This window comes from Mustela erminea, chromosome 11, assembly GCF_009829155.1.
Source record: "Mustela erminea isolate mMusErm1 chromosome 11, mMusErm1.Pri, whole genome shotgun sequence".
Taxonomy (NCBI): domain Eukaryota; kingdom Metazoa; phylum Chordata; class Mammalia; order Carnivora; family Mustelidae; genus Mustela; species Mustela erminea.
In genome coordinates, this window is record NC_045624.1 from 51748385 (window position 1) to 51768294 (window position 19910).

Below are 19910 nucleotides of genomic sequence, written 5' to 3' on the forward strand. Positions count from 1 at the left end.
CCACTCAGTGGGAAGCCTGCTTCTCTCTCTCTCTCTCTCTCTCTCTCTGTCTTTCTCTCTCCCCCTGCTTGTGTTCTCTCTCTGGATGTCTCTCTCTGTCAAATAAATAAAATCTTGGAAAAAAAATTTTTTTTTTCAGTTAGGGGATAGTGGAAAATAAATAGGTGATCTTTATCGCCCCATCTAGGTTCCCTGTATCTATCTATGGACTCTTTGGCTGTGATCTCAGATTAAGAACAAGTATTGTATGGATTTGTTTGTGTCCTGGTATGCTTAATTTGAGGCTTGAGGGTTTGAATTTAGAATATAGTCACCAGGTGAAGTGTTTCTCAAATATTATAATTTTTTTTTAAAAGATTTTATTTATTTGACAGACAGAGATTACAAATAGGCAGAGAGGCAGTCAGAGAGAGGAGGAAGCAGGCTCCCTGTTGAGTAGAGAGCCTGATGTGGGGCTCGATCTCAAGACTCTGGGATCATGACCTGAGCTGAAGGCAGAGGCTTTAACCCACTGAGCCACCCAGGCGCCCCTCAAATATTATAATTTTAAAAAGCCAATTTTAGGGACACTGGCTGGCTCAGTAGAGCATGCAGCTCTTGAGCTTGGGGTTTTAAGTTTGAACCCCACATTGGTTGTGGAGATTACTTTAAAAAAGAAAAACCTTAAAAACTAATTTTAGTGGCTTTTAATTATTTTTTTTTTAAGATTTTATTTATTTATTTATTTATTTGAGTGAGAGAGGGAGAGCACAAGTAGGGGAAAGGCAGAGTGAGAAGCAGGCTCCCTGCTGAGCAAGGGAGACTGATATGGGACTTGAGCCCAGGACCCTGGGATCATGACCTGAGCCAAAGGCAGATGTTTAACTCACTGAGCCATCCAGGTGTCCCTTAATAGCTTTTAAAATAAACTGTAATAATCCAATGATGCTGGATCTCCAAATAGTCTTAATGTGATCCTGTGACCAGCTTGGTCTCCTTTTTCCTCCTTGGGCTGCATTTTCTTATTATACATTGGTTTGTATGTAGTTAATAAAAAGATTATATGTTAAGTAACTTCAAAAAATCTTTGTTGGCTATTAATGTCTTGCTTTCATATTTTTTTCTTTTATAAAACATTTTAATTCTTCTGCAGGATCCGGAAACTTCAGATACGGAATATCCCACCTCACTTACAGTGGGAGGTAAGAATTTACATATTTAAAGTTAAGATTTCTGTATTTAAGCTTACTGTTGTTAGTTTTTCCAAGCATTTCTCTCCTTTCCCCAACTCTGGGTTGTGCTGGAACACAAAATTCTTATGTATTGTCTGTATTGCTATGGTCTTTTTTTGCAGGGTCATATAGTATCTTTGTTAAAAAATCTGCTCTTTGATGTACTTTAGGTAATTTCCCTCATTTGGTTCCATCCTAATAGAATCTTGTTTGAGATTTTTCCGATAAGTTCACCAGTTATATTTAAATATAAAGTTTCCTCCTTAGCAGCATTTTGAAAGACACATACTTGCTACTTATGCTTTATTTTACAATGTGAACTCTGCTTTCTTTTGCTCAGATGGTGGCACTGTAGCAACTGTGTATAAACAAACCGTTTAGCACAATTGAATAACCATTGTCAGTAACTTCCAAAGCATAATAATGATGTCATGGTGAGAATTTGAGACACCAGTGGTTGAGAGATTTAAAAAAAAAAAAAAGTTGAATCTTCCTGATGATGGAAACTGAAAATTCTTAAAACATACCTTGGAGAGGTGGTACAGGGAAAACTGCTTAGCTTTTATATTTTCTAATATAAAAATCAAGAGTAGCTAGCTTGGTGTGTTTCACATTAGTCTTCCGAAATGATATTTGATGAGACAGTCACTAAGCCCAAAACCTTCACCAAAATGCGAAGTATGGTTGAAGGTTTCTTTGGTGGTAAATTAAGGTAGGTTGGTCTGAGGTGTGATTCTCCCAAGGTCCCAGTTGGTAATAAATCATTTATGCTCATAATATTCTAGAGAACATTTATTTTCAGAACAATGTAAGAGTTTAATCTTTGCTGGAGTAGTTGTTTCTTTGGTTTATGCTAAATATTTTCCAAGTTATAGGATGTATAAAAAGTATATTTTTGTAGGTGAAAGGCTGTGACTTTTAAGATTATACGTAAGGCATTTTCCTGTTTCAGTTTAGGAAATTCACCAGCTTGGAGGATGGGTGCTGAAATCAAGTTCTGTGCTAGTCAAGGTTACTGATTTTGTTCCCCTATTGTATTTTTATTCATTGATTTATTTCTTTGATCCCCCTATTTTAACGTGGGCCATGTTAAACATGATTTTTGTTTGAGAATTAAATCTTGTGTAATGTAACTTTCAGTAAAATAGTCAAATGGTAGCAGCCAGCTTTCAGTAAGTGAATTACAGGGGTGCTAGCATTGATATGCTGATGCTGCAGGAAGCGGCAGTTCTCTAGTAATTCATAGCATCTTTTCAAATTTGGATTGCAGTAGCTTCTGAAGCATGTACTTTATTGTCTTTCAGTGGCTTCACAAGCTTTTTTAAGATTTTTTTTTTTAAATTTGTCAGAGAGAGAGGGGGGGAGAGAGAGCGAGCACAGGCAGACAGAATGGCAGGCAGAGGGAGAAGCAGGCTCCCTGCTGAGTAAGGAGCCCGATGCGGGACTCGATCCCAGGACACTGGGATCATGACCTGAGCCGAAAGCAGCCACTTAACCAACTGAGCCACCCAGGCGTCCCGGCTTCACAAGCTTTTAATTTACTTTATTCTTTCTCATTCTGGATAAAATTTAATTCATGAGAATAAATATTTGCTGTGTCCAACTTCTTCTTAACTTTCGTATTTCATTTTACCCTCCTCCCAAATCGTTTGAAGTGAAGTGGAATTGGGGACGTTATCTCTGTTTTCAGATGGGCAGGTATGTGCAGGATTCAAAAAAATAACTAATACTGAACTGTAAGATGCTTAAGATTGGACTCTGAAACTCTTGACCTTTGATCTTAAATTTCTTCATTTTTTTTAAGTCTTTTTTTTTTTTTTTAAGATTTTATTTATTTATTTGACAGAGATCACAAGTAGTAAGAGAGGCAGGCAGAGAGAGGGGGAAGCCGACTCCCCGCTGAGCAGAGAGCCCGATGTGTGGGGCTCTATCCCAGGACCCTGGGACCGTGACCTGAGCCGAAGGCAATGGTTTTAACCCACTGAGCACCCAGGCGCCCCTTAAATTTCTTTAAATGTTTGAAATACTGAATTAAAAATGACTGAGGGCTTGTCAGGAGCAGAATGAGCGATTGGGATGTTTTCTTTTACTTGAAGACTTGAATGAACTCCATCTGTTATTTTCTATTTGAGATGAGTCACTTTGTATAACATTGTATTTGTACACACTGAGTATGTTGGCGGTGTTGTGCCAAAGCCTTATAGACAGTGATGATTTTGGATTTAAAGGTCCAAATTCCCTGTGTAATGGAGGGATTAAACTTTGAATCCACTCGTTAATCTTAGATTCACTGACAGTGGAGTGGCCAAGCATTTGTGCCTCCTATTTGGATGCAGTAAAGAAATAAACAGAAACACGGATGAAATATTCTTACCTTAAAATAAAATTAAAAAACGACAGATATTTGGCTGCTTTCAATTTCAGTATAACTTTGAATCACCAAAAGTATAGACAGTGGAGGCACAACTTTAAATGATGCCATGAAGAAACAGCTAGTCAAATCCAGAATATGAGACATTCTCCAGGACATGTGATACTGTTCTAGTCAAACAAGGGCATGTTAAAAGGGAAAATAACTGTCAGGAACGAAGACCTAAAAGGGTAACAAACAAGCATATGTTTACAGTAAGTTATTTGTGAATCATGTCAATAATCCTTCAAAGCAGCATGAAGTATTTTTAAAAAGCCTTAATTTTTTGCAAGTGAGCTTTTGGGGTTGGACCTGGAATTGTTTCCCAGCTCCACTGCTTTCTAGTTGTGTGGTCTCTGAGCAGGTTTTAAAGCTTTTCTGAGCCTCATTGTCTTCATTTCTAACATGCAGATTATGATCGCAGCCACCTCATTGGGTTTCTGTGAACATTAATATGATGATGTATGCTAAAGCCTGTGAAAATGCCTGGTACGTGTAAGGTCACACGACATTTTAGCTGGGACATGAGCAACAACTTCACCTCCTCTTTTTTTTTTTTTAAATCAAAAAAATATTTTGGGACACCTGGGTGGGCTCAGTCAGTTTCGCCACTGCCTTCGGCTCAAGTCATGATCCCAGGGTCCTGGGATTGAGTCCCACATTGGGCTCCCTGCTTGGTGAGGAGCCTGCTTCTCTCTCCACCTCTGCCTGCTTGTGTGCTTGCTTTCTCTCCCCCCGCCACCCGACCCCGACAAATAAATAAAGAAATAAAATTTAAAGGATTTTATTTGACAAAGAGAAAGAGAGATAGTACAAGCAGGGGGAGAGGGAGAAACAGGCTCACCACTGAGCAGGAATCCTGATGTGGGCCTCAATCCCAGAACCATGGGTTGTGACATGAGCTGAAGACAGTCGCTTAACTGACTGAGCCACCCAGGTGCCCTCAAATTCATGTCCTCTTAACCCTATGTTCTGGGGTTTTTCTTAGTCAGATCCCTCCTGGAGCTCAGAAAACACTAGGGTTTTCACCAGGGGAAATTGAGTGTAAAGGATTACCTAGGTGCTAGGGCACTGAAAGGGCAAAAAGGGAATCCATAGGTGGTGACTGCAGGGAGTGTGGCTACCACTCTGAAGGCTAAGGGGTCAAATGGAAAGGCTGAGATTCCGATCTTCGAAACTTGGAGGGAGAGTCCTGAGTAGTTGAGACTCTGAGCAAGGGTTATGGCTGGTGCCTTCGATGGGGGAGAAGGGAGGTGATAAAGCTGGTTCTAGGAGTGCCCTTGGTAGCTGGAGACTGAAATGCACTGCTGATAGGAACAGCTGGTAAATGGGAAGGAGCCGGTCCTGTCTTCTCATTCCTGTTTTCCAGTCTCTGAAAGTAAAAGGGAACTGTGGCTAAAGGAGTGATAGAGGGTGTAGAGTTCTAGCACTGAAAAAGTTGAAAGGTAGATCTGGAACCAAGAGCTTAATATTCACTCACAGTTGTTTATTTTTGGAGTGTGTGTGTGTGTGTATGTTTTAATTCATTTGAGAGAGAGGAAGAGAGAAAGCATGAGCTTGGGGGCGGGGCGGCAAGGGAGAAGGAAAAGCAGACTCCCTGTTCAGTAGTGAGCCTGGCTTGGGGCTTGATCCCAGAACCCCAAGGTTATGACCTGAGCTGAAGGCAGATGCTTAACTGACTGAGCCACCCAGGTACCCTTCGTGAGAGTTCTAACCCAGAAGTGAAAATTCCTCCCCTGTTCTGCCAGTCAAGCCATTTTTCTGTGAGGTCACTGAAGGGGTGACAAAATCTGGGACCAGGACGGAAATACGGAATGTGATGCTCTGTGGCATTTTATCAGATTTGTATCTGGATTGTTAATTATTCATTCCACTATGACATTTTTATTTTTTCCTTGTATTCATGTATTGTTTATATTTTCTTTATGCCACCATATTTTGAATGATCAGAAGGGGATTCCATTCCGGTTCTGTGTAATGTATCTTCCATGCTGCTTGTGCCAAGCAGGGATTGAAACGGTTTCTAATCATGTCGTTTTGGATGGTGATAAAGCATGTAGGGGTACTGGATTGGCCAACTGTTTCACCGAGGTGTTTGTTTTTGGCCAATAAAAATACAAGGACACTAACTTTTTGAAGGACCTGCTGCTGGAGAATCAGGTAGTTTTTTCTCCAAGTATGTGAAATGTAGAAGGGAAATAGGAGAAATTGTTGCTTTTTTACCTTTCATTCCCTTGCCTGAGATACTTGAAGAGCAGACTTTTGGTGTGACCAGAAAGATAGAATGGCTACATCTGTACTCCTGATGTCTAGCAGACCTGTGTCCTCAGATGCCCTGAGGAGATGAACATGGGTGCTAAGGATTTGCAGAGGCACCTTCTTAGACAGATAACACAGGGGTGATGGAGTGACAGAGTCCCAGCAGTATACTTCACTTTCAGCACCTTTAAGAACATGGTTTCTTCTTACTTAGTATCTCAGATGGGCCACATTTCCTAAATTTAAGGACTGTCTTTCTGCATTTAACAAATAAATTGCCAACCCTTTAGGAAGGACTTGTCGAAGAGAGTTTTTCCTAATCTCATTGTCTACTACTCTCCAGTCTAAATAATCAGAATTCCTAAAAAGTATTTACAGACACCGAAAGGAGTACCTTCTCTGAAAGAAACAGAAGACTCATTAGTTTTGTAAATGAAATGTTGCAAAGGACATGTTAGGTTCTCATTTTGGGGTTGGGCAATAAAAGTAGAGTGATGTTTCCCCAGAGTTCACTGTCTGGGAGAATAATCTGAGCTAGTTATCTTCATCTGAGGGGTTGTACATGATGAGGCCCTGACATTGCCCAAGACTGAAGCCACCATTCCTTCCACCCATCCATCCATCCATCCATCCATCCAGATTTTATTTATTTGAGAGTGAGAGAGCGTGAGAAAGAGCATGAGCTGGGGGGAGGGACAAAGGGAGAGCAAAGGCAGGTTTTCTTCTGAGCACGCGTCCTGTCCCGGAGTTCTGTCTCAGCACTCTGAGATCATGACCTGAGCTGAAGACAAATGCTTAACCAACTGAGCCACTCAGACGCCCCACTACTATGTTTTCTAAGGCAAAGATTTGAATATGCTTAGGAGGATTGCATACTTAGATATCACAGTCTCGGTGGAAAGTCCAGAATATATTTTGGCTTTACCTCAAGGATTGAATATCCAGTTTTTCCTGGACTTAACTGAGCTAGGAAGACAGGTATCTGGGAAGAAACTCTGAAGAGATTTCCACAGTGTAAGATCTGTTTCTGCCATGTGTGTAGTCTGGTGTGATAGAGTAGAGGAAGCAGAAGTGCTATCATGGGCTAAATATAAGGGAGGGGTAATGGGAGGGTTTTGTTTGTTTGTTTTTAAGATTTTATTTGTTTATTTGATACAGAGAGAGAGAGAGAGAGATCACAAGTAGGCAGAGAGGCAGGCAGAGAGAGATGAGGAAGCAGGCTCCCTGATGAGCAGGGAGCCCTATGCTGGGCTCGATCCCAGGACCCTGAGATCATGACCTGAGCCGAAGGCAGAGGCTTAACCCACTGAGCCACCCAGGCGCCCTAAATAAAATCTTAAAAAAAAAAAAAAAGAATTTGGGGTGCCTGGGTGGCTCAGTGGGTTAAAGCCTCTGCTTTCAGCTCCGATTATGATCCCAGGGTCCTGGGATCAAGACCCACATCGGGCTCTCTCTGCTCATCCTCTCTCTCTCTGCCTGCCTCTCTGCCTACTTGTGATCTCTGTCAAATAAACAAACAAACAAATAAATAAATAAATAAAATCTTTTTAAAAAAGAATTAAAAATTTATCCATTTTAGAGAGAGAATGAGAGTGCAAGTAAGCGCATGAGTTGGGGGAGGGGCAGAGGGTGAGACTCTTCAAGCAGACTCTTTGCTGAGCTTGAAGCCTGACCTGTAGCTCTGTCCCGTAATCTGTGAGATCACAGCCTGATCCAAAACCAGGAGTCAGACACTCAACAGACTGAGCCACCCAGGCGCCCCTTAATAGTCTTTTGGTGTTTTTGGTGCTTCCCTATGTGTTTGAAGGAATTTTTGGGAGTATGTCTTGTAGAAAGTTTTAGGAGACTCTTTAGAAAGAAACAGGGAAGTAAGCAAGAGAGTAGTGATTACCTAGTCTGGAAGGAGGAGAACAAAACTATAGCATAGTCTCCTAAAGTAGTTCATAGAGAGCCTTCCTACTAAGCCTTGCATGAATGTGTGCTGAGAATTACGAGGCTGTGTTGGAGACTGGCGGAAGGGGCAGGACTTCCCAGTAGAAAGATAGGCCAGGGCCATGGGGTCAGTTAGGTGAAGTCCCTGGTGGATGTGCAAAGTGGCAGAAACTCCTTTGTCTGTCCAAGTGCTGATTACTGTTTGGTGCTCTGGTCACATGCTGTCTGGCCTATAGTGAATACATGAATTAATGATGAACAGAAGTTGGGCGTGACCAAACCATTTAAGTACAATTGACAATGAAAAGCTAACAAGATGAGGTACTTAATAAAACAGAGGAAGACCTCTTTAGATGCAGTGGGGTTGACATTAACCGTGAACTGAATGAGAAATCACAGGAGATGTTGATGTTGAGTATTAAAAATAACCCATTTAAAGGTTGGCTTTTGGAGGAGGTATCTTAGAGTTGTAAATAAAGTAGTAGCAGATAAACAGTGTTCTTGGTAGGTGATTTTCTGACTTTTCTCTTCAAGGGACATGGTATGGCAGAAGCCTGGTAGGTGAATATAAATGCAGAGCTGTTTGACATAGGACCTTGTCTGCTGGTGCCCTCTTTGGCCCCTGGGGAAGTTTTGTGGGAGTCTTTGAAAATCACTATAACATCAGTTGTTAGAGCTGCTTGATCTCTGCCAGATCAATCTGAAGGACCATAACAGGCAAGTTGAGGAGACCATTGACAGAGATGGGTGATCTTTCTTCACCATGACCTGACTCTGAGCACTGGCCCATAAATTGCTGACACTTAATGAGCAGTTGTATGGTAGGCCCTGAATGAACCCCTTTTATCTTCACAACAGTCCCATATCCTCACTTTACAGATGAGGCAGCTGAGTTACAGAGAGGTGAACTCACTTGCTCAGGGTCACACAACTGGAAAGTGGTAGTTTCTGCTCTTAATCAGGTAACTCAAACAAAACTTCCCCCAAAGGTACGTTTCTCTTTCTTAAAATTGTCATTTATTTGCTTTCAACATACCCCTAAAATTTTGACAGTGAACCCAGTAGAGAAAGGATTCTACCCAGGTTTGGAGGAAATACATGCTTATGAGTGATGAATGGGGTTGAACAGATTATTTGGCTAAGTCAAGTCACTGGTAAACCCTTCCTTTTAGAGAACTGGACAGTAGTGTTCTTTGTGCATCATTGCTCTGGGATGGGTTGGATGTGGTCTCATTAGAAATGGTTTGGTGAAAGATATGCAGGGGAATGAATACCAGAGTTATTCTTTGACCTGTATGGAAACAGTATATGTGAAGTATTTTTCGTCCCAAGCTGCTACCTCCATGTGTTTAAAATGCCCTTGAATGGCGCCTGGGTGGCTCAGTGGGTTAAAGCCTCTGCCTTTGGCGAAGGTAGTGATCCCAGGGTCCTGGGATCGAGCCCCAAGTCGGGCTTTCTGCTCAGTGGGGAGCTTGCTTCTCCCTCTCTCTGTCTGCCTGCCTCTCTGCCTACTTGTGTTCTCTGTCTGTCAAATAAATAAATAAATAAAATCTTTAAAAAAGAAAAATGGCCTTGCACCATAATCCTGGACTTACATCCTGTGTTTCTGTCGTTCTTCTGAGATGGTTATCTCCAAGGTCTCCAGGCCCTTCATTTAAACCTTTTATTACAAAAAATATCAAACATAGAAATAGGTTAATATAATGTTAATATAATATCCACTTCCAACTGTTTTAAATACATGGTGAGCCAGTCTTGTTTTGTTTATAGTTCAACCCTCTTACCCTTTTCCACATTATTTTGAAGCAGATCCTAGACATCCTATTCTTTTCGTTTAGTAAATAATGACAATATGTATCTCTAAAAGATGATGTCTCTGAATTACTTTGCTAGGGCTGCTGTAACAAAATACTGCAAGGTGGGTGGCTTAAACAACAGGAACTTTTTAATCTCCTAGCTTTGGAGGCTAGTATGATAACAAGCTGTTACTGCATTTGTATTCTCCTGAAGGCTATGAGGGAAGCATCTGTTCTAGACTTCTCTCTTCTGGTAGTTCCCTGGCTTGTGGCAGTGAAACTCCAATCTTTGTGTGCTGTTCTTGCCGTGTGTATGTCTGTGTCCAAATTTCTCCTTTTTATATGGACATCCGTTCTATTGCATCAGGATCCACCCTAATGCCTTTCACCCTAATTGCCTTTTCCTTCTTTTTCTTTCTTTTTTGAGGGGGTGGTGGTGGTGGTAAGCTCTACATGCAACATGGGGCTGGAACTTCTAACCCGGGAGATCAAGAGTCACATGCTCTACTGACTGAGGCAGCCAGGCGCCCCCTAGTGACCTCATTTTAACTACCTCTGTAAAAACCTGATCACCAAATACGGTTACAGTCTTAGGTACTGGGAGTTAACACTTCATCATACAAATTTTGAGGATACACATTTCAATCCATAACTGTCCCTTTTAAAAATTCACCACTGGGTGGCTCAGTTGGTTAAGCGTCTGACTCTTGAACTCAGCTCTGGCCTCTATCTCAGGGACATGAGTTCAAGCCCTGTACTGGGCTCCATGCTGGTTGTGGAACCTACTTAAAAGAAAAAAATTCACATTATTAAATTGATAGTAACTCAGATACCTAATCATTTGTATTTCCTTGATTATCTCAATATATGAGTTTTTGTTTGAATCAGTATCTAATTTTTCTTTCTTTTTTTTTTTTTTTAAAGATTTTATTTATTTATTTGACAGAAATCACAAGTAGACGGAGAGGCAGGCAGAGAGAGAGAGGGAACAGGCTCCCTGCTGAGCAGAGAGCCCGATGTGGGACTCGATCCCAGGACCCTGAGATCATGACCTGAGCCGAAGGCAGCGGCTTAACCCACTGAGCCACCCAGGCGCCCCTCTTTTTTTTTTTTTTAAAGATTTTATCTACCTATCTGACAGACAGAGATCACAAGTAGGCAGAGAGGCAGGTAGACAGAGAGAGAGAGAGAGAGAGAGGAAGAAGCAGACTCTCCGCTGAGCAGAGAGCCCGACATTGGGGCTCCATCCCAGGACCCTGGGATCATGACCTGAGCCGAAGGCAGCGGCTTAACCCACTGAGCCACCCAGGCGCCCCTCTTTTTTTTTTTTTTAAAGATTTTATCTACCTATCTGACAGACAGAGATCACAAGTAGGCAGAGAGGCAGGTAGACAGAGAGAGAGAGAGAGAGAGAGGAAGAAGCAGACTCTCCGCTGAGCAGAGAGCCCGACATTGGGGCTCCATCCCAGGACCCTGGGATCATGACCTGAGCCGAAGGCAGAGGCTTTAACCCACTGAGCCACCCAGGCGCCCCTTGAATCAGGATCTAAACGAGATCTTTTTTAAGACATTTAATCAGTAGGGAACCCCCCTGCCGCCGCCCCCCCCCCCCCCCCCGCCAGCATGCCCATCTACTGTTTTGGTGCTGTGTGTTTGAAGTTGGTTTATTCTGTAGAATGTTCTGCATTATTATTTTGCTGAACTACATTATGTATGATCCCTTAACATGTTCCTCTGACCCTTGTGGACTTGGATGAGATGTAAATTCAGTTTTTGTTTGGACAAAACAAAGTAATACATTGTTCTAGGAGGAGGTTTATAATGTCTGTATGAGGTGAAGTGCCATTGATTGTTGCTTAGATTCTTGTGCAGTTATAGGATGGTAATTTGGGGGGTGGTGGTAATATTTTAATTCTACAGTTCTTCAGTCATTGGGATGCATTTGTAGACTTGTTCTCATCACTTATTTGATAACCCTGAGGTAAAGTCTGTGTAAGAGAGACAGGAAAATTGCTGAATCGCTCATTTTCTATCTTTTATAAATAGGGGAGTCTTGGCATCTTACCAGTGAGTTTTTGTGTATGTAATTATAAGCTCATGGATTTAAACAACTTTGGGTTTCAAAGTTATTGGAATAATTCATATTAATGTTCAAATAATTCTAATCCTGAGAGACTTGTGAAAACTTAAAAGACCATGCCCGTGTCCTTTTCATGCTATCTCAGTAGTTGAGATCTTCCTTGGTTTGGGGTTCAAGAAGTCCCAGGTTCATCTTGTATGTTTTTTGCTCCAAGGATCAGGATCAGCCCTTTCTCTCAGGAGTCTAGCCCCTTGTGAAATGGGGTAGAGAGATCACAGAGTGATCATGCCTCTCTTGGGACCAAATCCATCGGCCTTCTCTTGGTTGTTCATTTTGTTTGCAACAGTTATGTCCTCAGTTTCTCTGCCTAATGGTTTTAGTCTTGGCCACTCTTCTGTGCCCTTACATGTGCTTTTCCATTCCTAAATGTGAACGTTTCTGTTACTCACTCCTTTGTTTTTTCTCTTAGAAATTCCACTTTTGCTATCTGTTTTTTGCTTCTTGCTTGGGAACAAATGTTCTGTGAACTATTCTTTGAATTTAAGGTGTCCAAAACAGAGTTTCTTTCCCTCTCAAATCATTTCTTTGCTTTCCCTGTGAATTTAAATAATGCTTACATCACATGGGCTTGGCCTTGAGGTCACCCTTAATTCTCTCTCCTATTTGCTTTTTGGCCACAGGATACTAGGTGTCCTGTCCACCCACACCCCACTGCCCCCCACCATGCTTCCTTTGGTGTGTTTTCCTATACCTGTGGCCACCACCCTGTAGAAGATTCAGTCCTAAGTCAGCTATTATAAACATCTTACCATGCGTAAATGGAGAAAACAGAATGTGAGCACAGTCATCATCTGAGGGCTGACCATGAGAGCTCTTGCTTTGTGGTCTCAAGCTTTAAAACTAACTTTAGAAAGGCCTGAGCACTAATTTTAGGATTCTGTGTTAGTGCCAAGTTGTGAAATAGCTCTTTCAGTTTCATAATCTGCAAATGAATCGTATAACTCTTCAGATGAAAACAATTGGTCTTTTCTTTTTTTTTTTTTTTTTTTTTTTTTTTTTTAAAGATTTTATTTATTTTTCAGAGACAGAGGGAGAGAGCGCGAGCGAGCACAGGCAGACAGAGAGGCAGGCAGAGGCAGAGGGAGAAGCAGGCTCCCTGCCGAGCAAGGAGCCCGATGTGGGACTCGATCCCAGGACCCTGGGATCATGACCTGAGCTGAAGGCAGCTGCTCAACCAACTGAGCCACCCAGGCGTCCCCAATTGGTCTTTTCTGTTCGAGTTATATGAAACTACCAACAACCACAAACAGATCGCTCATGGTTGTAAACAGGAATGTTGTAAAGAGAGTCTTTGGTTTCAGGTCTGTTCACTCGCAGTCCTGGCAGATCCATGAAGAAATAATTAGTAAATAAATCTCTTTCATTTGTATTTCAGGCAGAGCTTTCTGGAGGATTCCCATACTGCTTCCCAGTTCAGATTGGTGGTTTAGGAATAAGTGTGATCCTATGAATAAAGACTGAGAGGAAAGGAAGTTAACTAACTACTTGGGGTGGGAAACAAGGCAATAGTGACTTTAATTCTTCATGACCAAACAGCCAAATAAGCAAAGTAGCTTTTACAAAGCCTATTTGAAAACTGTAATCTTTTTTTCTGCAGTGGGGTTGATAGATCTTCATGTTCTAAAGTCTCAGGAGCCCTCAAAACACCCTTATCCTTGCTGGTTTTTTGTGCCAGATGGTACCCTAAGCATGAGGGAAGAGTTTTGTCAGCTTGATTGAGAATGTTGAGAGGGGGTGATCTGTGTCGTTATTACTTAGAACACTTCTTACACCAAGTACATGGTATCTCTTCCAGCACCATTCTCCCAACTCTTTCACACAGAGTGTCTTAGAACTTAATTCAGTTTGGACACTAACTGTTGGATTTAGTATCAGACTCCAGGTTAAGGGCTCCATCTCACAAGACTGTCTGGACCTCAGATGCCACGTGCAGTGGGATGCCCAGGTTACTCATTTGGAGGGTCGCCCAGTGGCATGTCCCTCCCTTCTCCCCTTGGACCAGTAAATCACTAAAATGGTTCACAGTTACCAATTTATGATAAAGGACATAACTCGGGAACAGCCAGATGGAGGAAGTGCACAGGGCAAGGTGAGGGGAGAGGGCTGCAGAGCTCCCACATCCTCTCCAGATGCACCGTTCTCGCCGCATCTGCGTGTGTTCACCAGTCTGGAAGCTCTTCGAACCCATTCTTTTTGGGATTTTATGAAGGCTTCATTACGTAGGCATGAATGATTCAATCATTGGCTTTGGTGATTCAGTCTCCAGCACTCCTCCTCCAGTTTGGGAAGTGGGGCTGTAAGTTCTAAGTCTCTAGTCATGCCTTGGGCTCTCGGGTGACCAGCCCCCAACATGAAGCTGTCTAGGACCCAGCAAGAGTTGGCTTATCAGAACGGAAGACATTCCTGTCACCCTTAGCAGTTAGGAAACTCTAAGGGATTTAGGAGCTCTGTGTCAGTTTTTTTAAAGTTTACTTTAAAAAAAAAAAAAAGAGTAGATTGTACCCCCTAGATGTCAGATGAGGTTTGAGAGCTAGCCTATAATGCTATAATGATATCTGACTTTTGCTCATTTAATAAAGTGAGCAATACAGAACACCTGTGAAAATTTTAAGGAAAAAAATGAATATTTTAAAATGTTGAAAAAGTTTAGAATGTTCAATTTACTCATATAAACCATTTAAGAAAACATGAAAAGGGACAAGCCCAGAAGACCCAAAGTCAAAACACTAACAAGTGGTGGTAGGCTTGTTATTTATTTTTGTACCTTATTCAGAGGATAGCATGTTTTCACCAATGCATTCCTTTATTTTGTTTGTAAGGGGATTTAACTTAAATACTTTGTTTAGAAACTCAGATTGAGTATATTATAGGGATGAATATGGGGCTCTTTTTTATTTTTAAAATAGGCCCCATGCCCAACATAGGGCTTGAACTCATGACCTTGTGATCAGGATAGACAAAAAAATCTCACAACATCCTTCATCATAAATGAGTATTGAAATCCATTGAAGGTGGCATGTCATTCAGATAAATGGGGGGCTCCTAGATTGTAAGGTCTAGCAGGAGAGCATGTGACAAAGGCTGGGGGCAGTAGTGCTCCGGAGAAGATGTTAGTCTTACTGACTTTCTTTATGACTCTGTTGTTCTTGATGTCTTCATGCCCATTCACTTGTTAATAATAAAATATAGGACTAAATTTGTTTGAAATTAACATACATTAAAACTACCCCTTTTGTGGCATTACAGTTCTTTAAATTGTAACATGTATGTATGTGTGTGATACAGTTGCCATCAGGATATAGGATCTCTCATGCCAAAAAGACAGCCTAATGATACTCTTGTGTAGTCTTGTTCCCCTCACCTACATCTAACAACTAATGATTTTTGTGTCATATGGTAAATATGTTTGTAAGAAACCGACAAACCGATCTCCAAAGTGTCTATGTCATTTTGGCTTTCCCACCCGTATTTTTTTTTTTTTTTAAGATATTACTTATTTATTTGACAGAGATCACAAGTAGGCAGAGAGACAGGCTGAGAGAGGGGGGAAGCAGGCTCCCTGCTCAGCAAAGCGCCCGATGCGGGGCTCGATCCCAGGGATCATGACCTGAGCTGAAGGCAGAGGCTTTAACCCACTGAGCCACCCAGGCGCCCCTCCTAACCGTAATTTTTGAGTGATCCAGTTGGTCACCGTCCTCACTAGCATTTGGTTTTGTCAATAGTTTTTATTTTAGCTACTCTAATATATATGTAGTGGTATCTCATTTGTGCTTTATTTATATTTCTCTGTTGGGTAATGATGTTGAGCATCTTTTCGTGTACCTAATTACCTTCTGCATATTCTCTTTGAAGTGTCTGGTTAGTCTTCTGCTATTTAATTGGGTGGTTTTCTTACCATTGGGTTTTCCAAGTTCTTCATGTATTATGGATACAAATCCTTAGTCAAATATGTGATGTGCAGATATTTTCTCCTAGTGAGTAACCGTCTTTCCATTCTTTCACAATTGTTTTACCAATAAAAGTTTAAAATTTTAGTGAAGTCTAATTTATTTCACTCCCCCTTTTATGGATAGTACTTTTGGTGTCTTATCTAAAGACTCATCATCTAAATCCAGGTTATGAAGGTTTTCTCCTGTGGTAAAGTGTTATAGTCTTAAGTTTTACATTTAGATCTGTGATGCATTTTGAGTTAACTTTTTAAAAAAAAGATTTTATTTATTTATTTGAGGGAGAGAGAGTGAGAGAGAGCATGAGAGGGGAGACGGTCAGAGGAAGAAGCAGACTCACTGCCAAGCAGGGACCCTAATAGGGGACTCGATCCTGGGATTCCAGGATCATGACCTGAACCAAAGACAGTGGCTTAACCAACTGAACCATCCAAGCACTCTTGAGTTAACTTTTGTATAATGTGTAAGGCTTAGGCAAAGGCTTATTTTTTTTTAACTTTGTAACAAATTAGGGTTTTTACTTATTTTTATTTTTTTTAAAGATTTTATTTATTTATTTGACAGAGAAACAGTGAGAGAGTGAACACAAGCAGGGGAGTAGGAGAGGGAGAAGCAGGCTTCCTTCTGAGCAGGGAGCTGGATGTGGGACCGATCCCAGGGATCATGACTTGAGCCAAAGGCAGTCGCTTAACCAACTGAGCCACCCAGGCGCCCAAGTTAAGCTTTTTAAATTTTGAGAACGTGTGCGCATGCACAGGTGGCAGGGCAGAAGGAAAAGGAGAAGCAGGCTCTCCGCTGAGCACAAAGCCCCACTCCTGTTGATCCCAGGACCCTGAGATCATGACGTAAACCAAAGGCAGACCTTTAACCTACTGAGGCTTAATTTTTTTGGTGTATAGATGTCCAGTTAATCCAACATGATGTGTTGAAAAGACTGTTATTTCTCCATTAAATTGCCTTTTCATTTTGTCACAAATTGGCATATTTGTGTGGGTCAGTTTCTGGATTATACTCTATTCCATTGATATGTCTATCGCTTTGCCATTACTGTACTTTCTTGGCAACTGTGACTTATATAGTAAGTCTTAAAATTGGGCAGTGTGGTTTCTTTGATGTAATTCTTTTTCAGAGGAGTTGTAGCTATGCTAGTTACTTTGCCTTTAGATATGTATTTTTATTTTTTAATTTAGATTTTATTTATTTGAATGAGAGAGTGGGGGCGTGTAGGGGGAGGAACAGAGAGTGAGGGACAGGCAGATGCTGCTTGAAGAGTGGAGCCTAGTGAGCCCAGTGCAGGGTTTGATCTCACGACCCAGAGATCATGACCCCAGCCAATACCAAGAGTCGGACCCTTAACCACTAAGCCTACAGGCACCCTTACATAAATATTTTAGAACCAGAATGTATGTTTATCTATACAACATCCTGCTGGGAGCAAATAGGTCCTATGTATTTTGTGAGAGTCCTAAATATTTCAACTTTGAGGGGAGGGGTTATGCTATTGTAAATGGATTTAATTTTTAATTGTAGTAGAATACACAAATTTATATTAACCAGTTTTAAGTAGATAGTTGTATATTTACATTGTGGTGCAACCAAGCTCCAGAGCTTTTTCATCTTGGGAAACTGGAACTCATACCCATTAAACAACAACTCCCAGTTTTCCCCCTTCCTTATTAGCCCCTGGCAACCACCTTTCTTTCTCTTTCTGTGAATTTGACTATTTTAGATATGTGAGTGGAACCATACAGTATTTATCCTCTTGTGACTGGCTTTATTTTACTTAGCATACTTTCAGGTTTCATGCAGGTTGTAGAATGTGTCAGACTTTCTTTTTGAAGTCCAAGAGAAAGACAAAGACCATGTGATTTCACTCATATGTGGAATTTAAGAAATAAAACAGATGAACACAGGAGAAGGGAAGGAAAAATAAAATAAAAACAGGGAGGCAAACCATAGACTGTTAATCATAGGGAACAAACTGAGGGTTACTAGAGGGGAGTTGGTGGGGGGGATGGGGTAACTGGGTGATGGGCATTAAGGAGGGCACTTGATGTAATGAGCACTGGGTGTTATATGCAAGTGGGGAATCCCTAAATGCTACCCCCCAAACTAATAATACCCTGTATGTTAACTAACTAGAATTTAAACTTAAAAAATTTTAAAAGATTTTATGTATTTATTTGACAGAGGATGAGCAGGGAGGGGCGGAGAAAGAAGCAGACTCCCTGTTGAGCCGGGAGCCCATCCTGGGTCTTAATCCCAGGACCCCGGGATCATGATCTGAGCTGAAGACAGACACTTAACTGACTGAGCCATGCAGGCGCCCCTTAAATAAAATTTTGAAAGAAAAAGAAAAAAAAAGAATTCCCTTTTGAAGTCTAAATAACATTCTATTTTATAGTATATACCACATTTTATTTATTCCTTCATCTGTTGATGGATACTTGGGTTGCTTCCACTTTTTGTCTATTTTGAATACTGCTATGAACATGGGTGTACAAATAATCTCTTTGAGATTGTGCTTTCGTGTGTGTGTGTGTGTGTGTGTGTGTGTGGTGTGTGTGTGTGTACCCTTAAGTAGACTTGCTGGATGATAAAGCAATTCTATTTTTAATTTTTTGAGGAGCTGCCATACTGTATTCTGTAGCAGCTGTACCATTTTACATTTCTACCAGCATTGCTCAAGTGTTGTACATCCTTGCCAACACTTGTTATTTATTGATTTAAAAAAAAAAAAAAAAGGTTCCCTCTACAGTGGGATTTCTATTTTATTTATGCAATCTCCACATCCAGTGCAGGGCTTGAACTCACAACCCCAAGATCAAGAGTTGCATGCTCTACCAACTGAGCCAGCCAGACGTGCCTAAATTTTACTGTTTTTGCTTTTTTTTAAAGCATTGGTTTCTATTTAGTTGTTTTTAATATGTAGAAATGTGTTTAAATATTGGGTGTTGACCTTATATCTTGTAACACTGCTAAATGACGAGTTCTAAAAGTTTGGTTTTTTAAATTTTTTTAATAGATTGCTTGGGATTTACTACCTAACCAATCATGTCATTGCAAAATGCAGAGTTATACTTATTTTCCCATTTATGCCTATTACTTCCTTTTCATGCCTGTTCCATTGCTTAGGACTTTGAATGAAAGTAGACATCCTTTGCTTTTTCTCAGTGTTCGTGAGAAAATACTAACATTTTAACCATTAAGTTAAATGTTAGCTGTAGGTGTTTTGTAGATGGTCTTTGTCAGGTTGAGGACTTTTTTTTTCTTTCAAAGTTAGTTATTTAGGTAATTTCTACAACCAACATGGGGCTTGAGCTCGTGACCCCAAGATCACAATTTGCTTGCTCTTCTGATGGACCCAGCCAGGTGTCTTGAATAGGTTTTCTTCTATTCCTAATTTGTTAACAGTCTCTTCACGTGTATGAATGTTGGATTGTGTCAGATGCTTTTTCTGTATAAATAAGATCATTTTTTTTTTAAGGTTTTATTTATTTGACAGAGAGAGAGAGATCACAAGTAGGCAGAGAGGCAGGCAGAAGGGGAGGGGGAAGCAGGCTCCCCACCAAGCAGAGAGCCCGATGCGGGGCTTGATTCCAGGTCCCTGGGATCATGACCTGAGCCGAAGGCAGAGGCTTAACCCACTGAGCCACCCAGGTGCCCCAGTTTATCCATTTTGTTGTCCCCTCTCCCCAAAGAATCAGCATTTGGTTTCATTGACTGCTTTTTCAGTTTTACTGATTTTGCTTTTTGTTATTTCTTTAATTCTGCTTGTTGTGGGTTTATTTTGTGCTTCCTTTTCTAGTTTTTGAAAGGTGGAAGTATGGATCATTAATCTGAGAGCCTTCTCCTTTTTTTTCTTTCTTTCCCCCCTGCCCAAAGATGTTATTTATTTATTTGACAGAGAGAGACAGTGAGAGAGGGAACACAAGCAGGGAAAGTGGGGGAGGGAGAGAAGCAGGCTTCCTGCTGAGCAGGAATCCTGATGCGGGGGTTGATCCTAGGACCCTGGGATCATGACCTGAGCCAAAGGCAGCACTTAACTGACTGAGCCACCCAGGGCCCTCTTTTTTTTTTTTTTTTTTAAGATTTTTTATTTTAGAAAGAAATAAAAAAGGGAGGGCTGGTCAGGGAGGGGCTGAAGGAGGGAGAGAATCTCAAGCAGACTTCCTGCTGATTGTGAAGCCTGGTGCCAGACTTGATCCCAGGTTC

The 19910-nt window shown here is 41.2% G+C and overlaps 1 protein-coding gene across 3 annotated transcripts in view; it reads left to right on the forward strand.

Moving 5' to 3' along the window:
• IGF2BP3 (insulin like growth factor 2 mRNA binding protein 3) overlaps window positions 1-19910 on the forward strand; it is a 140812-nt gene that overhangs the window by 39637 nt on the left and 81265 nt on the right. For all 3 annotated transcript variants that reach the window (XM_032303934.1, XM_032303932.1, XM_032303933.1), the window contains exon 3: window positions 1133-1181. In XM_032303934.1, coding sequence (XP_032159825.1) covers window positions 1133-1181 — 49 coding nt within the window. The remainder of the gene's footprint in view (window positions 1-1132; window positions 1182-19910) is intronic.